This window comes from Citrus clementina, unplaced genomic scaffold (genome assembly GCF_000493195.1).
Source record: "Citrus clementina cultivar Clemenules unplaced genomic scaffold, Citrus_clementina_v1.0 scaffold_2, whole genome shotgun sequence".
NCBI lineage: Eukaryota > Viridiplantae > Streptophyta > Magnoliopsida > Sapindales > Rutaceae > Citrus > Citrus x clementina.
In genome coordinates this window covers 15,582,090-15,599,428 of record NW_006262688.1, presented here as the reverse complement: position 1 = coordinate 15,599,428, position 17,339 = coordinate 15,582,090, and the positions used below count along the sequence as shown (strand labels likewise).

Genomic DNA, 17,339 nt, shown 5'->3' with positions numbered 1-17,339 from the left:
ATCCCCCCCCCCCACCCCAAAAAAAAAAAACACTAGATTTGCCACTCACGGGGTTTTCTTTCATGTTCTGCATCTAAGGTACATCCTTGCACCTTGACTATTTCTGCTTCTCTGGTCGGGTTATCGCTTTAGCTTTGATGCATAGAGTGCAAGTGGGTGTGGTCTCTGATCATATGTTTTACTTGAAATTGGCTAGAAAGTATATTTCACCGGAAGATATACGGGATCAGGATCCAAGCTTGTCTAGTAGCTGCAAGCAGATTTGGAGATGCACGCTGAGTTCATTGATTCAGATGGCTTGGGACTGACATTTATTAGAGAAGTGGAGGCGTTAGGATCCCAAAACGTTGTAGAGCCTTGCCCGGGTGGCAAAAGTATGGCTGTGAATAGCAAGAACATGCAGGACTATGTTTGTCTTCTTATCCGGTGAGCAGACATCTCAATTTGCGAAAGGAACATTACTAATGTTAGTGTTAATAATGTCCCTTTACGGTTCTTATATCTTGATCAAGAAATACACAGTATAAAGTGATTTTTGTGAAATTTAAGTATTTAGCCTATTTTCAAACTATATCATCAAACAAATAATGCAAAAAAGTAGTTGTAAATCAAGCAAACACTGGCTTTAGCCTTTGTCTTGTTATGCTTCACACAAACAGCATTTCTGATTGGTTTGAATTCTCCTTCAAATACCAAGACTGATGCAGATCTATCTGGAGAAATTATACAACTAAGTAATTACATTGGCTTTGAACGTAAAACGCTCACCAGTATCGATAAGATCTCTTGTAGTTTGAAGATCAGGATCAGATGCCGCTCGTTTCTTGCTTCTTTTTTAATTTCGGGCTGCAGTGGCTGCTTCTGACTCCAAATCATGGAGACCTGTGATAGTTTTCTCTGTTCTATTGACATAAATACAATATAACACTTTGCATATAGATAGATAATAACAAGTATGGATTTAAACTTGGCTTATTCATCACAAATTCACAATAAAATCAAGTAAGAAGGGGTCATCTTACATCCTAAAATTCGGAGTCCATAGAACAGAAATAAGAAAACTTACTATATGCCCCCGGTACAAGCACTGCCAGTGAACTGAAACCACATTGAGGAAATTCAGGAAGCCCTTTCATGTAAAGCATCACATGGTTTTCTTTGACAACCTACAGCAGAATTTAATCACCAATTAATGAACATAGAACTCAAAAAAATTGAAAAGAAAAAAAAAATAATGAAAACAAAGCAAAACATGAAATTCAAAATTTCCATCATAAAATAGTGTCGATGATTGACAAGACATCTTTACCTGCTCAACAACTTCCTCTAAAGAAAGGCCAGAAGCATCGACCTTGCTAGTAGCTCTAAACTCTTCACGTGTGCAAGGATCGTTTAGCACATCAGTAGAGTATTTTATCCCATTGTGGTGCAATGATCCAGATACCTACTAACAATAAAATGCGAAACCATGAGCTATTGTTCCTGTTCTGATAATAACAAACTCATTAAGGAAAATATTTCATATTTTGGCAGTGACAGATATGATAATACTACGACTTCGTAAAGATGTCTATCGCTTAGCTCATTTGACACTCATGCAACTTGTAGCTCAGCCTAAAGTGAATAAAAAGTTACTGAACACACTAACCCTCACAAAAAAATAATGTAATTAATTCGGTCTAGGAACAAGAGAAAATTTTAAAAAGAAATCTGATTTCGTGCACATTGAGAATCTTTTTGTAGAAATCATTTTCTCATAAAGTACTCATCAAATTACAGAGAATATTGTGATGGCGCAAGAAATTATCCACACCATGAGAAACAAAAGAGGAAAAATCGGGCAGATGGCTATCAAAGTGGACCTTGAGAAAGCTTATGATCGGCTTAGGTGGGATTTCATTCATGATACTTTTAAGGATGTTGGACTGCCTAAAGAGTTTATTCGGATTACAATGGAGTGCATTACTACAGCTAGAATGCAAATTTTATGGGAAGGGGAGATCACTGAAGAATTCACTCCGTCTAGGGGAATCCGACAGGGTGACCCTCTTTCTCCTTATATTTTTGTTCTATGTATCGAGCGACTCAGTCATGCAATTAATTTGACAGTAAGAAATGGAAGTTGGTGTCCTATACGTCTCTCGAGAAATGGTGTTCCTCTTACTCACCTCTTTTTTGCGGAGAACCTACTTCTTGTCGCCGAGGCTTCTTGCAACCAAGCCCATGTGATCAATAATGTGCTGAATATTTTTTGTAGTTGTTCGGGAGAGTTGATTAGCAAACAGAAGACTCGGGTTTATTTCTCAAAGAATGTTATTGCAGACAAGGCAAGGAAAATCAGTGATTCATTGGGATTTGCCGCCACAGATAATCTTGGCAAATATCTTGGAATGCCTTTACTTCACAACAGAGTGACAAAAGCCACTTATCAAGAAATTGTGGATAATGTTGATAAAAAACTGTCTGGATGGAATGCAATGCTTCTCTCCCTTGCTGGGAGAATTACTCTAGCTCAATCCGTAATTCAGGCGATCCCCATTTTTGCCATGCAAACAACAAGGATCCCTCATGGAATTTTGGATAAAATTGATCGGATTTCTCGAAGATTTATTTAGGGGATCAAGAATGGAAGCCGTAAACTCAGTTTGATTAATTGGAAAATGATCTGTTCTCCAAAAGCTTAAGGTGGTCTAGGTTTTAAAAATCTTATAAACATGAACAATGCTCTCCTCATGAAAATTGGATGGAATGTGCTAACCTCTAGTCACAGTCACTGGATTTGGGTTTTGAGATCAAAATATGGGCTTGATTCAGATTTTATTCCCTCCAAGCTTGAGAATAAACGCAGCTCTTATCTCTGGAAAGGCATAAGCAGAATATGGGAGTATGTGTTGCAGGGCACGAGATGGTCGATTGGAAAAAGGAATGAGGTAAATTTTTGGCATCAAAGTTGGGTTTCGGAAGAGCTTCTCATTGCTAATCATACTATAACTCAATTACCGGATGAATTGAAGAATAAATGTGTGGCGGATTTTGTGGATATTGAGGGAAATTGGAATTGGAGCATGTTTGGTCATTTTTTTCCCAATCAGATTCTTCTCCAGATTGCAGCAATCAAACCACCTTCGGATGACAACAACGAGGATCAACCTTTTTGGGCTCACTCAAAATCAGGCAAGTTCACATCTAAGTCAACTTATATCTCCCTTATTAATCCAATCTCCAATAATGATGCCCCATATATGGAAATTGATTTGGCATTGGAAAGGAACCCAGAGGATTCGCATTTTCTTGTGGTTGGTAATGCATAGAAGAATTAAAACAAAAGAGGAGCTATTTAAGAGGCACATCCAAATTTCTATGGATTGTGAATATTTTGGACAAGAAAAAGAAGATGTAATCCATGCTCTTCGTGATTGTGTTGTGGCATAAAGAATTTGGAATCATTTGGTTCCAGATATGCTCAAGCAATCCTTTTTCTCTCTTGGTCTCCGTGACTGGTTATGCTTCAACTTGGGCAAGGCTGGTATCAATAAAGTTGTGGATGAATGGGCCTGCTTATTTGGCATTGCTGTTTGGAAAATTTGGTTCTGGCGCAACCAATTTATCTTCACACACAATGCCCTTTGCTGCACTTAGATGGTCATGGAAATTAGATCGTGGGTTCATGATATCCATATTGCAAGAGCATGTCTCAATGTTGTTCGTACCAGTAAAATCATCAAAGAAATTGGCTGGCAAGCTCCCTCGAAATCCTTTTTCAAATTGAATACAGATGGTTCTCGATTAAAAAATGGTTTGGCAAGTGCTGGAGGATTGGTGAGGGACTGCTCTGGCAAGTGGCAGTTTGGATTTGGCATGAACATTGGTCTTTGTTCGGTGACTTCTGCTGAATTATGGGGTTTGTTTCAAGGTCTTCATCTTCCGTGGGATCGGGGTATCCGTTACTTGGTGGTAGAGGTGGACAACCAATGTATCTTTCAACTTATCTCTTCCACAAGAATAGAGCCTAATGCACATCTTTCACTTATCAATGCCATCAAGGAGTTGATGAATAGAGATTGGCAAATTACAATAAAGCATATATATCGGGAAGCTAATTTTGCTGTTGATTTCATGGCCAAGTTGGCAGCATCTTTACCTCTCGGTTTTCATGATTTTGATAACCCACCAAGAGAGTATTGGATATTGGTTATGTAATGATATGTATGGGAATACTATTTCCCCGCTCTGTTTTGTCCTAATCTTTACTAGGCTCCATTGTATCAAAAAAAAAAAAAAATAGCACCAATCAAATTCTTTCCAACAGAAATCCATGTTTTCTCATTTAAGCAAACTCTACTCTATTGAATTACTCCAAAATAGAAGCAATATCAGCTAAAATTATTTGAAAGCACTTTTGGCAGTCCCAAACTCACAGTTCAGCCACATCCATATAATTTCTGATTTCAAAAAATAAAACACATATGCAGTCCAGAAACATAAAGGAGAAAAATCCTTTTGAGGGACGTTGTTTCGTTCAGATATCACTCAATCCCACATTTACATTTCAGCTCCAACACCATCATGTTGGAGGATTAACAATTAAAACACACAAAAAACACACTATTTTATTTCTTCAACAACACTCCTCACCAATTACAACTCTTATTTTTCACTCTCTACACCTTAGAGATTTTGCTGCTTCACTTGATGTTTAAACCAAAGGGGAGAGGGGGTATTTATACATGAAACAAACTAATCATAACCATTCATTTATTCAACTAATAAACAAATCCTCACCATCCATTAAAACCTACCACTCACCAACTTCACCAACCACACCTAACACACCTAACACAAATAATTCAAACCTCACCAACCATACCTACTCATGGAACCTTCCATGAGTTGGGCTTGATTTATTCATCTTGGATCAAGTTTATGATCCAACACATCAAACAATACAAAAGTATCAAAAGCTCCGACAAGACATCATCAAAATAATCAAATGGAAGTTTCAACTAGGAAACACAATTTCTTTCATTAGGTAAACTAAGTCCTATCCGTAACATTTTATTTATACATTTTTAGTAAAACCCTAATCCTGAAAGAGCTAAGGCGTCAAGATTCTTCCACTTCTAGAGGAGCGCGCAGATGGAAAACTAGCGATTCTCTTGAAGATTAAGTTGGATAATGATCTCGCCATCTTGTTGGATAAGTACCTGAAATCGCCATCCCCTCTCTTTCAACGATTAATTGTTATTGGCGGTGAGCGGCTGGTTGTTGTCGGCGGCAAGAGGCTACGCGTGACGCGTAAGGCGTGCAGTTCAGTGGTTTGGTTTAGCTGGAAATTAATTAGGATGAGTGGCTAGGCGTGCAGTGGCTAGGGGTATATCGATTTGGTTTGGATTTGCCATGCTGCAGATGTTAGGGTTTTGAGGACTTTAGGGGAAAATTAGGTTTAGCAGACACAAATAGCTAAGTTTATTTTATTTTATTTTCTTAGATTTTATGAAGTTTCCATTTGTTATATTTATAATTATTAATTGATGTTTAAAGACGGATGGCAAAATGGTTCGTACGGGCTTAAGTTTAAGGGTAGAATTTGGGTCGGACCGACTGCTGACTTGGGCTGAGTTCGAACATTTATTTTTAAATTTTTTAATTATTGTAAACTTGAAATGAACAAATAATCAATAGGTTGTTACAATCAATAATGAATTAAAGAAAATAAATATTTAAATTAAAAATAAATATTTTTTAATAAAATAATAAATAAAACAAATAAAAATTTAAAATTTTGATTTTTTTTAATATTTGATTCTTTGATTCAAGTATTCTCACGTGGAGGGTTCGGCCAAAAGCCCTTAAGCCTAGATGGGCCAATCGGGTTTTTTTACCCATCCTATTAAAGATTAACATATCAAAAAGCAACCTTGCATTACCCTTCGCTTTTTTTTAGATTTTAAAGTTAGATATTTTAGTATATACATTATGATACACATTATCAAAAGATACTCTATCTAAACTGACATCTAATGTATTCGCTAGTCAGAACTTTTGTAATTTTTTATTTTTTGCAGGCATTTATTGTGGGAAAACTATAGTAATGAAAGTGTATTTTACTTTCATTAAACTTGCTAGGCAACAAGATCACCTTTCTCACGAAATGTAGCATATGGCAACAAACATTTTGTTGCTATATAATCTAATCTTCTCTCCTATTTCACATCATAAAAAAGAGCAAAATATATTCAACTATAATGATAAAAACTAATTTTTTTGTTACGAAACATCAATTTTAGCAATAAAGTAAGTTTTGTTGTAATAAAATTCGTAGGCAATAGTGTGTTTTTCCTATAGTGGTAGGAAGTATACCAACAGATTCTTTTATTTTCTGAAATTCAATATTTCTAGGAAATTCATTTCCACATAGTTCAAAGTCTTCAAGAAGTTTTGCATTTCTATCTTTAACAATCCTTGTAATGTGGAAAGGACAATACAAGCCCTTGGAGTTTTCTAGATAGCTTATAAAATAACGCCTAACTATTCTTTGATTAATTACCTTAACAAGACAAATCTAAATGTGTAAATGTCTCACACTAGGTCTCCATCCATTCCAAATTTCAAAAAATGTTTTAGAAGAAGTCTTGGATGAAAATTTGTTTAAAACATATACAGTGGTTTCACTTTAGAATTTTAAGCGAAGACTTGAATTACTGATCATACTTCTTACCATGTCTATATTTGTTCTATTTCCCCTTTTCTTAACACCATTCTTTTATGGTGTGCCAGGCATTGTACATTATGCAATAATGCCTTCTTCTTTGAGAAATTTTGTAAAAGGACTAGGCATTTGTCCCTTTTATGTGTACCTTCCACAATATTGTCCACCCTATATCAAATCTTACAATTTTTTTTTGTCTATTTATCTCTTTACTTTTGTTTTACAAATCTTAAAAGCATCAAATGCTTCTTCCTTATGAATTAGAAAATAGAGATACAAGATAAAGGATTAGTTAAAATTGAAGTTAAGTATGAAAAGAATTTTGTCCTTACATTGCAGTTGGAGTGTTACTTACCTCTTGACCTTGACCTCTCTAAACCTTTTTAAATTGAAGGTTTCTCTACTCTTGATGTTATGTCTTAAAATAGAAGAGGGTGAAATTTCTAGGTTACATTGAAAATCAAAGGGGCTATGAGGTATTTATAGGATTTTTTAAGGCTAATTGATGGCTAGAATTTTGCCACTATAACTCTTGATCAATGATTGAGATTATTCTTTATAAATATCTTACTAAATTCTATAATTCTTAATTATATGTACAAACTTCTCTTACATCATCACTTATACCATTGCTTATGTCATCATTACTTATGTCATCAATACCTGGAATTAAATATTTTATATTATTATTATTATCATTATTATTCAAAAATTACTGACATGATTGTATCAGAAAAAGTATTACATATTAAAGATATTACAAAAATCCAACAAAATTAAAGATATTAAAAGCTTTTGGAGGAAATCGAGTTGGCAACAAAGTCATCAATATTTTTGTCCGAACTTCCACCTTTAGTCACGGCTTCTTTGGCAAAATTGCTCCATTTACCAGCATTCTGTCTTATCTCTTTGCATCTCTCACCCTCTAATATTTCACGAATGCAATGTGCAATTGCTTCTCTTCTGACAATTCCTTTGTCATCCGCTGGAACTTTAAGTCCCGTTTTCCAGACATCCATCACGCACTTGGAATTAGTGCTCTGATCAGTCCATTGTGGCATTGCCACCATTGGCACTCCCAAGCTCCGGGCCTCCATTGTAGAGTTCCAGCCACAATGTGTCAAAAAACATCCTGTTGCTTCATGTGCCAAAACTTCTAATTGCGGGCACCAATTCACTACCAAGCCTTTCTGGGATGTTTCTTCTGAAAAGTTTTCCGGAAGCTTAGATTGTTCGGATTCCCTTACAACCCACAAGAAATACTTGTCACTTGCTTTCAGACCCCAAGCCAATTCTTCCATTTCCTCTATTTTTAGTGTTGCCATACTCCCAAATGATACATAAACAACACACCCGTTTGCCCGATCGTTTAACCATTTGATGCAAGATTCATTATTTGGCTTAAAGATGCTGAAACCATAGTCTTTGTCCTCTTCAATTTGCTTACCGAGGTACATAGATGGTTTTGTTGGTCCAATTGTCTTCAATGACCAATGTTTACCCAGCCATTGAGCTACCTGCACAAAATAGATTAAAAGTCAATTAATGTCAACAAGCATTTTACGAGACTTTTCGTTAGATCAATTGGTAATTAAAATCTTGTGACATAATTAAAAGCTTGGAATTTGAATCCAGGCTCATACGTGTAAACTAGGACAAAGTGAAATTTTTGAAAAACTTATAATTACCTCTTTCTCCAGCTCATAAAATGTGTTGCAAAGAACCCAATCAGCTTTGTCAATATTATCAAATTGATATTTTACCACCATATCAGAAACAGCAGGATATGACCCCAAATCGTAAACGAATGAAGGCATGTCTTGAGGCTCAAGTGGAGGCATTCCAGGCAACAATAATTGACTGTCTAGAAGTGGAAGCTTGAGCAAGCCCTTGTTCACATGGTAATATATGCAATCAACAACACAAGATTGAGTGAGGAATGCGGCTCCAACCAGCCCAAACTTCTTAGCGACATCGAGAGCCCAAGGCAAAAATGAATCGTACACAATGCAGTCGACAGGGACACCTGAGCCATTCATATTCTCAACAAGTTCACAAAGGCTTCGAGGGCCAATTTGCCAAAACCTCTCCAAGTAAGCTTCAACGCCCTCTGCTTGTGCAGACCCTCCTTCGTCGTAGCCATCAGAGATTGCCTCGAGAGCAATGGATGTGGACGGGGACGATGAATCTCTATGTAAGGATTTGGATATGAAATGAGTGGTAACTAGAGTGACTTTGAGGCCTTTGTGTTCTAAGCGCTTGGCGAACTGCAGCAGAGGGTTTATATGGCCTTGTGCTGGATAAGATAAGACCAAACAGTGAACCCGTTTGCAGGAGGCAGCTTTCTTTTCAATATTCTCCATTTTTCTTCTCCTCACACAATTACTTGAGGTATAGCTCTCTTCTAGTTGTTTATACAATTGATTGATTTATAGGAAGTGCAGTGTTTATATACACGACGGAGTTTATGGCTAGTGCCGATTAAAACAAGTAATTTTGTATCAATTAATCAATTACAATTGAAATCTTTTGTAACATGAAAGAGTAACGTGAGGAACAATTTCTCCAAAACTTCAACATTAAAATTAATTTGTCCTCGTACTCTGCCTAAATGAATGTGACGAAGACACATGCTTTATCATTTGAAGTAAGTAAAAATCAAACGCAAAACTTCTGTCAGGTTAGCTGGATTGTGTTGTCTACTTGTTGTCTAGAATTGTCTTATGTACAAGTAATGAGCAGCACACTTAGGGGCGAAGCTAGATTTTTTCAGTGTGGGCCGGTGGGCTAAAATAATTTTCTCTTCATTACCGATTACTTTTAGTGTGGGCCATATTAAAATTATTTTTTATAAGAATTCTAATATGTATTATTTTTTTGTAATTAAAATTTAATGTCGAGTAGAGTTTTGGTTAAGCATTGTTGAGCGTTAAATTAATGATAGTGATTTTTTTTTCAGTTCTCTTATTTAACAACCATTGATTCAATGGAGATAAAATAAGAGGGAAAAAGAATTTATCTATGATTATATTTCAAAAAATTCAAAAATAGATATTGAGTTGGCTCACAATTTGCAAGACAATATTTGATTAAGAAAATTATGAAAAAAATACTCATAAAGTACTCCAATGAATCATGTTGAATTCATACCATTAAATTGAAATTGAACTTGAAATAATTATACCTCAATTCAAATTCTTATAATTCTAGGATAAAAAAGTTAAGGAGTTAATACTATGCTTTTTTATTTAAAAAAAAAAATCAAAGTCAGAGGGTAAAGAGTAAGAGAGGTTTGGATACAGAGAAATGAATTGAGATTGGCATGAATAAAATAAAAAGTATAAAGAAAAATTGAAATATTATTAAAAATATTAATAATACCACTACAAATAAATCTATATAAAATGATCTATTTGAAATTTTCCCAAAATTATTGATATGCAAAGTTGCAAGTCCTCAAGTGGCTTCGTCACTGAGCACGTATGCCTAATATCTGCCAGTTGAAATAAGGAATTGAGAATTAAATTGCGTTAGAGAAAACGAAAAAAACGTGTTTAATCAATTAATTCATAAAAGTCTGCAAGGTAGGCCTCAGTACGTAAATATCCAGTTCTGACGTCATCGAATTAACAATCAGGCAATGTCGGCAAAATACGTCATCATTGGCCCCCTCAACGAAAGACTCATACAACAACAATATCAATCAATTAAGAAAGCCTCCATTATAATTTATTTATATATGTCCAACCACAATTTGTGAATTTAACAAAACATATTACGACTAGTTTGTTCGATTAATAAAATCTTTTAATATAATATGTTTAGAGTTCGAATCTATTTATATATAGACGCACATTTAAGATTTTTGAAACACTTATAATATAATTACCTCTTTCTCCAGCTCATCAAAATGTGTTGGAAATAACTCAATCAACTTTGTGAATGTTCTCAAGTTGATATTTCATCACCACGTCAGAGAAAGCAAGATTGACCCCAAATTGTAGGTTTCTTCAGGTAACTTTCTTTTTCATGTTCTGCATTTTTATTTTTATTTTTGTAACTTTTCTCTTTTCAAATCACTTGAACTAGCTTGCCTGTTTATATATTCATGTTGCTTTACTGATAGGAAAGTTCAAAATTTCTACACGTCAAAGTTGGTGATCACAACCTTGCCAAACAAGTAAATTTTTTTCTTTTTTCGAAAGGTTCAAACGAATACGAATTGAGTGGCCATCAAGCATGCATGCATTTGTTTAACTCTTCTCTAACATGAAAGATTCCAAAAGAAATAATGCAAGTGAAGAAAACACGTGCTTTTAATTGAAAAAGTCAAATAAAAAGCAATCTAACTCGAACAAAATTATTGAATCGTGACATAATTATACGTCAATGAAAAAATAAATGTTTATTACTTTTTCGTTGAGTTTGTTAATTGACTAACTAGTTGATGTGCGAACTATTAATATTTGTCTTAATAAATAATTCAAAAAAATATAAAATGAGTACTTTTTTGTCAACTTTTATAATTTTAAAAACATGAGAAAATAACCCTGAACATAATTTTATTGGCAGTCGCTAAGTTGGATAAGCTCCATGGTAGAGTGCTAATGATGCCCGTCAGATTATACAAGTAAGTACAAATTTAATATTTATCTCTATAATCGTATTGTCATCATCAGTGTTTTACTATTGAGCTGATCTAACTTAATCGACCCAATTTTATTTTATTCCAAAGTTTTAGGGTTTAGTTCATAAAAAACTAACGCATCACCTTTGATCTTTGACAAAGTGTATAAAAGTAAAAAGATTTCAAAATTTTGGGGTTGATTTATATCAAACAGTATATATGTTGTGCACGAACTCAAACTCATTCAACCGACAAGTCGTTTTGAGGAATAATGTTCATATAAGTTGTCGATAAACCCAAACCGACAATGGCGATAATGTCTTTCAAGGCCATTAAGTTACATACGTGTGACACGTGTGATTAAACAGAATTAAAACACTTTAAAACGATGCAATGTTGCTGGCTTGCTGCCGTCTTGAAATCACTTAAGCTTGCACATGTGGGTCACGTGTGTTTGGTAGCTATGGTTGTTACTAGGGGTGGGTGTTCGGTTCGGATTAACCCGTGAAATCCGAACGGGTTCAAAGTTTCAATCCGTTCGGGTTACATTTTGGTTCGGGTTGAACCCGAACCGAATTTTCAACCTGTTCGGGTTGAAGTTATTTTTTTTAACATTTAACTTTTAAATTAAAAATATATATAGTTATAAACATTAATTAAACTAAAAAATCCCTAACCCTAAACAAAAAGCTCTCCCTCTCGGCCTCCCCTCCTTGCTTCCTCTTCTCATTTTCTGTGAACTGTGGCCGACGACTTCTGCAGTAGTCACAGCAGCCCCTTAGCAGCAGCCACAGCAGCCCCGTTCAGCTCCAACAGACACCAACAACAGCAGCTCGCAGCAGCCAGCAGCAGCAGCTCGCAGCCGCCAGCAGCAGTAGCTCAGCCAGCAGCAGCAGCCACCAGCAGCAGCAGCAGCAGCCACCAGCAGCCACCAGCAGCAGCAGCAGCAGCCAGCAGCAGCGGCCAACAGCCCCATTCACCGTCTCACTCCCTCCCACGACAAGAACACTCACAGCAGCAGCCAGCATCTCCGTTCACCGCAGCCCACTCACGTCAGCCAGCACGCCTTGCCCGCAACTGCGCTGTGCGTTCGCCGTTCAGCTCGCGTCCCACTCAGCCCAGCAAGCCTCGATCTGCCGACGTTGTAGCTACTCCGACCTCCGAGATCAAGGTTTGTCTTACCTTGCCGACGGCGACGCTATAACTTGCTGACTTGCACGCAGCTGATGGCAACAACCCGATTCAAATTTTAAGTTTTTAACAGCCTATTGATATTAATTAAATTGTAAATTTTTAATTAATTGATTGATAATTATTCAATTATTTGAAGTGGGTTTGTTGTTGTTGATTGATAATTGAATAAATGGAGATTGTTATTAATTAGATTTGTAATTTTTGTAGTTTGATTGTACTAGATATTTGTTGTTAAGAATGTTTGGAATTTAAATTTTTAGATTTTAAGTGGTTAGAAACTTAGAATTTTTAGATTAAATTGTTTCAATCCGAACTAACCCGAACTAACCCGAATTATTCTAACCCGAACTAACCCGAATTAACCCGAACCGAAATTATAACCCGAATTATCAACCCAATCCGATCCGAATTGTCAACCTAAACCGAACCGAACCGAATTAAATTCGGTTCGGTTTGGTTCGGGTTGGCGTTTTGAACCCGATTGGGTTCAATTCTCCAACCCGAATGGGTTGAAACCCGAACCGAAACCCGAACAACCCGAACCGAAATCCGATTTGCCCACCCCTAGTTGTTACTTTTTAGCGAGAACCAGTTGGTGGCTAGCAAACCCAGAAACTATAAACATTATACGACTGGTTCTCGGGCAATCTTCTTGGTCCTAATCGAGAAAATAGAGAGCTAGAGAGAGAAAATTTGTTGCTTGTATTCTTTGTATACTTCTCAAGTTCTTTTTAACTCTTGAATTTTGTACAGTGAAAGCTTGAAACTTATTTCCTCAGTGGATGCAAGCATCATAATCAGGTGTGGAACCACTTAATTCATGTGTGTTGGTCTCTGTTTTTATTCTGTTCTTGATCGATATTGTACGATTTGAATTTCTTAATTTGTTAATCTTGTATCTTGAAGATAGAATTAGGTCTTGGGATGAATCTAATTTATAAATAATTCAAGGGTTATTTTTACATACCTCCCCTGAGGTTTCACGTAATAACAGTTCAATTGAAAATATCTCGGTATTTTTACATCCCTCCCCTGCAGTTAGTATTTTCGTTAGTTGACCGTTTGTGGACCAATAAGATGACGAAAATACCCTTTCAAGGCTGACAAGTACAATTTCCCGGCAAATTTGGCAGTGTAAGCAAATTCAAAAGTCTAAAACACCCACATCAAACAAAAATTTCACATTGCTCAGAAGTTGGAGATTTGGGTTCAAGAAAAATTTCTTCTCCCTACTAATATTACCGTTGGAATCAACGGTAATAGTGGCAGCAACTTTGCCTATAAATACTTCAAAAAAAAAAAAAGGCATTACATGAGCTCAGGAAGCTCATGCCATACATTCTTGTGAATCATTATATTCAGCCAGTATACAAGCCAAAAACAGAAAACGTACCAATAAACACATGGACTCCTAAAGCTCAAACACATCATGAAGATCAAACATGCAAGTAGAATATGAACCAGCTTGGAGAAATTGGGTTAATGGCAGGCTAATCAGATTCTCAAATCGTATATGTAGATGCCAAACCAGAGCTGAAGTGAAGATATCAGAATCTGATGATATTCCTCACAAGCTTTATTACACATGCATGAACAAACCAAAATGTTGTACTTCAAGTGGTGGGTACCAGACATAATCGACTTCAACAATGGTGCTGTTTTTGAAGGGAATGCAGCTGCCATGGTGGATTCTCATGTCATAAATACGATTGATACTAATGTAAAAGAGGTGATGAGCATTGTGAATAAGTTATTGAAACCTAGGCCCTATAAAGATGTATTAAAAACAATGATGTATTGTCATGTAGTCTTACTGTCAATAAATATTATGATGCTTAAGATGTATAAAGCCTAAAGTTGTAGAATCTAGTTGCTTGTACACCGATTTAGTAATGGAGTAATAAAAAATTAAGTAGTTAATTTCTAATGCATATAAAACAACAAAAAACAAACAAAAAGATCATTAAATAAATGAACAAATAGCCTACAAATATCATGTACATATCAATTGAACATTAAGCCAATAAACTCAACTTTAAAGAGGGGTCACTCGACAGCATATCATTGTTCATGAAATAGATAAAACAACAGGCTAAAGCCTTAAGTAGTATACATAAAATGAATACCAAACCAGCAAGCTCAGATTTAAGAAGTATACATGAAATTAACACTAACCTAACAAGGTCAACCATAAATAATAGTTCAAAACTCAGTACCAAACCAGCAAGCTTATTTATATACCATATGTCTCATTGAAAACTAAAGTAGCAAGATTAAATTTAAGTGTAAGGTGAAATCAACTTCAAACCAACATCATCAAGTATAAACCACATATGGAACTAGTACTCTAACAAATTAACTCACGAGAGTTTGAATTATAATAATTAATTATATGCATTTCAGCAATAATAGTTTGTGACAATTACAAATGGCTGCATTTCATCAGCTTCTACAACCAACAACAACCCATATTTACAAAAAAAAAGGCAACTGTTTGCTTAGTGTGCCATAATCAGATAAGTTATAAGGCATGCTTGCCCTTGTCAAAATATTGTGAGTTTGTCGGTATCACAATTCTACAAAAATATACAAAAACTCAATCCTATGTACGAGGTTGAGTAACAAAAGATGATACAACATCTTGATAGGAAAGCTTATAGTGAAAGAGATATAGTATAATCTAATCCCTCAAAAGAATGTGTTGTACGGGATTAGCTTTGGTTCTGTTGTCCTCATGCAAATATATATATATAATCTTGACATGTTGCTGAATGCATTAACTTGATAATGCTTACTCTAGAATAACTTGTCCTTCATCAAGTAAAGAACCCAATAAGACCTTCATTTTCTTCTTATTTACGACTATTTGATAAATTATTTTAAAAAATAAAAAGAGGTTAAAGAAAATACCAGGTCCAACAACACTGGACTGAGTTAAGATTATATTCCTAGTAAATGCAGCCCTTGAAGCAGATCCATCATCACAATGTACTGAGCCAGAGCATTCCTTGCTTTTCTACACACACACACACACACACACACACACACACACACACACACAACTAATTAGTTTGTATTATATACATAATAACTTGATAATGATAAAATAAATATATGAAACAACATAAATGCTGACCTTGGACGATCTTCTCTTCATTTCAGATTTGTTGATATTCAAAGATCTCATAGGCTTTTTGCAACCCCTCTTGTTGTGGCCCCATTGATCGCATCTAGAGCATTTCACACTTGAACTCCTTTTAAAGGTCTTCGCTTCACCAGCTTCCTTCATTCTCTTGGTTTGATGTCTGCCAGCAGTTCTAATGATCACTGGTGGTAGAAGATTGTCATGTAAAAGTAATGGCCAGTTACTTTCATCAGGTACTGGATAAAGTTTGTGGGAGTATGTGTTCTTGAATGAGGTCTTCTTAAGTAAAGGGTGAACATAATCATCCACATTGAACCTCATGGCATCAATGCAACATATTGCATGCTTTCAAGGCAATCCTGACACATCCCACTCCCTACAATCACAATGTTTGCCCAACAAATCAACTGTAGTTCTCTTAGAAACATCTTCCAACACCTTAAAAGTTTGGTTGTGTCCAAAGATCATTTGCAATGACCTAGACTTCTCCCTAACTGCCATAATCCTTCTCCTTACAATCGGAGGCAGTTCATCCTTCCAAAGCAGAACTTGTTGTTGTCTCTTATAGATTAATGTCATCATTTTCCTTCTTATCACTTCAAGCATTCTCAAGATTGGCATTACTCTGAAATTTGTGATCCAATTATTGAATGACTCAGTCATGTTGTTGGTGACGTGACTGCACTTGGTGTGTGTGGGAAAACAGTGTTTAGTCCAACAAACCACTGGTATTCCCATAAACCAATCATGGGCAGCAGGGCTGATTTTATATAGTTTAGACATATGGTACTTGAACTGAGTAGCATTTGCACTTCTACAGGCTTGCCAAAACTCTTTCCTAAGCAAAACACCTGGAAACTTTTGTTTAAAATTAACATAGATGTGCCTACAACAATATATCTTCAAAGCTTGCGGGAACACTCTCTCTAATGCATTCAATTTTCCTTTTTGTCTATTGCTCATAAAACATAAGCCCTCTCCATCATTGCAGCCTATTTGCTCATACAATCTCTCTATAAAACACACCCACGACTCGGTATTCCCATTTTTTACTACACAATCAGCCAAAGGATAAATGCCATAATTGGCATCAATGCTAATTGCAGATAATAGTACTCCCTTATACAACCCTTTTAAAAAATAACCATCTAGTCCTACGAACTGCTAACAACCCCCAAAAAACCCCTTTTATTAGCATAAAAAAACACAAAAAAATCTCTTAAAATGAGGACTAACCCCACCCCCCATCCAATCTTTATCTAAGGTTATTGTAGAACCAGGATTTGAAACAATAATTGCATGCATATACTTGAACAATTTCGTATAGCTTGCTTTATGATCTTGGCCCAAAAGCTCTAAAGCCTTTCTCTTCTCTCTATACAGTCGCTGATTACAACATGTTATCCCATATTTTATAAACAACTCCGATCTAAGCACATCAATTGATAGCTCAGTGCACTTCAAGAAAACATGCAATAGATGACGGGAAATAACCGTCATAAAAGGTGGTGCATGACAGACACTTCATCTGTCATCTATGTCATTGTTATTAATGTATGACAGATTATTTGCCATCATATATTAACGATGGTATTTTATAGTCATATATCTGTCACATAATATTTTAATGTGAAAAAATAATTAACTTAAAATTTGAATTAATT

The 17,339-nt window shown here is 35.6% G+C and overlaps 2 protein-coding genes across 2 annotated transcripts in view; both read right to left on the bottom strand.

Annotated features, from left to right (window-relative positions):
• Window positions 1–1,816, bottom strand: part of LOC18052830 (probable aminotransferase TAT2) — an 18,166-nt gene extending 16,350 nt beyond the window's left edge. Inside the window, 4 exon segments of the mRNA XM_024190793.1 lie at window positions 619–713; window positions 1,067–1,166; window positions 1,310–1,444; window positions 1,778–1,816. Coding sequence (XP_024046561.1) covers window positions 619–713; window positions 1,067–1,166; window positions 1,310–1,444; window positions 1,778–1,816 — 369 coding nt within the window.
• Window positions 1,817–7,438: 5,622 nt separating this feature from the next.
• On the bottom strand, window positions 7,439–9,201 carry LOC18052829 (UDP-glycosyltransferase 74G1). Its single transcript, XM_006447177.2, has 2 exons — window positions 8,398–9,201; window positions 7,439–8,226 (listed from the first exon to the last, which is right to left on the bottom strand). Exons 1-2 carry the CDS (start codon window positions 9,070–9,072, stop codon window positions 7,495–7,497), a joined length of 1,407 nt encoding a protein of 468 aa, XP_006447240.1. The 5' UTR covers window positions 9,073–9,201; the 3' UTR covers window positions 7,439–7,494.
• Window positions 9,202–17,339: the final 8,138 nt, after the last annotated feature.

What these genes read in the sequence shown, in the direction of transcription:
- LOC18052829 (XM_006447177.2), bottom strand. Translation starts at nt 9,072, where the DNA reads ATGGAGAATATTGAAAAGAAAGCTGCCTCCTGCAAACGGGTTCACTGT. An exon ending in TTTATGAGCTGGAGAAAGAG is followed by an intron (nt 8,227 to 8,397) that starts GTAATTATAAGT and finishes TATTTTGTGCAG; the next exon opens with GTAGCTCAATGGCTGGGTAA.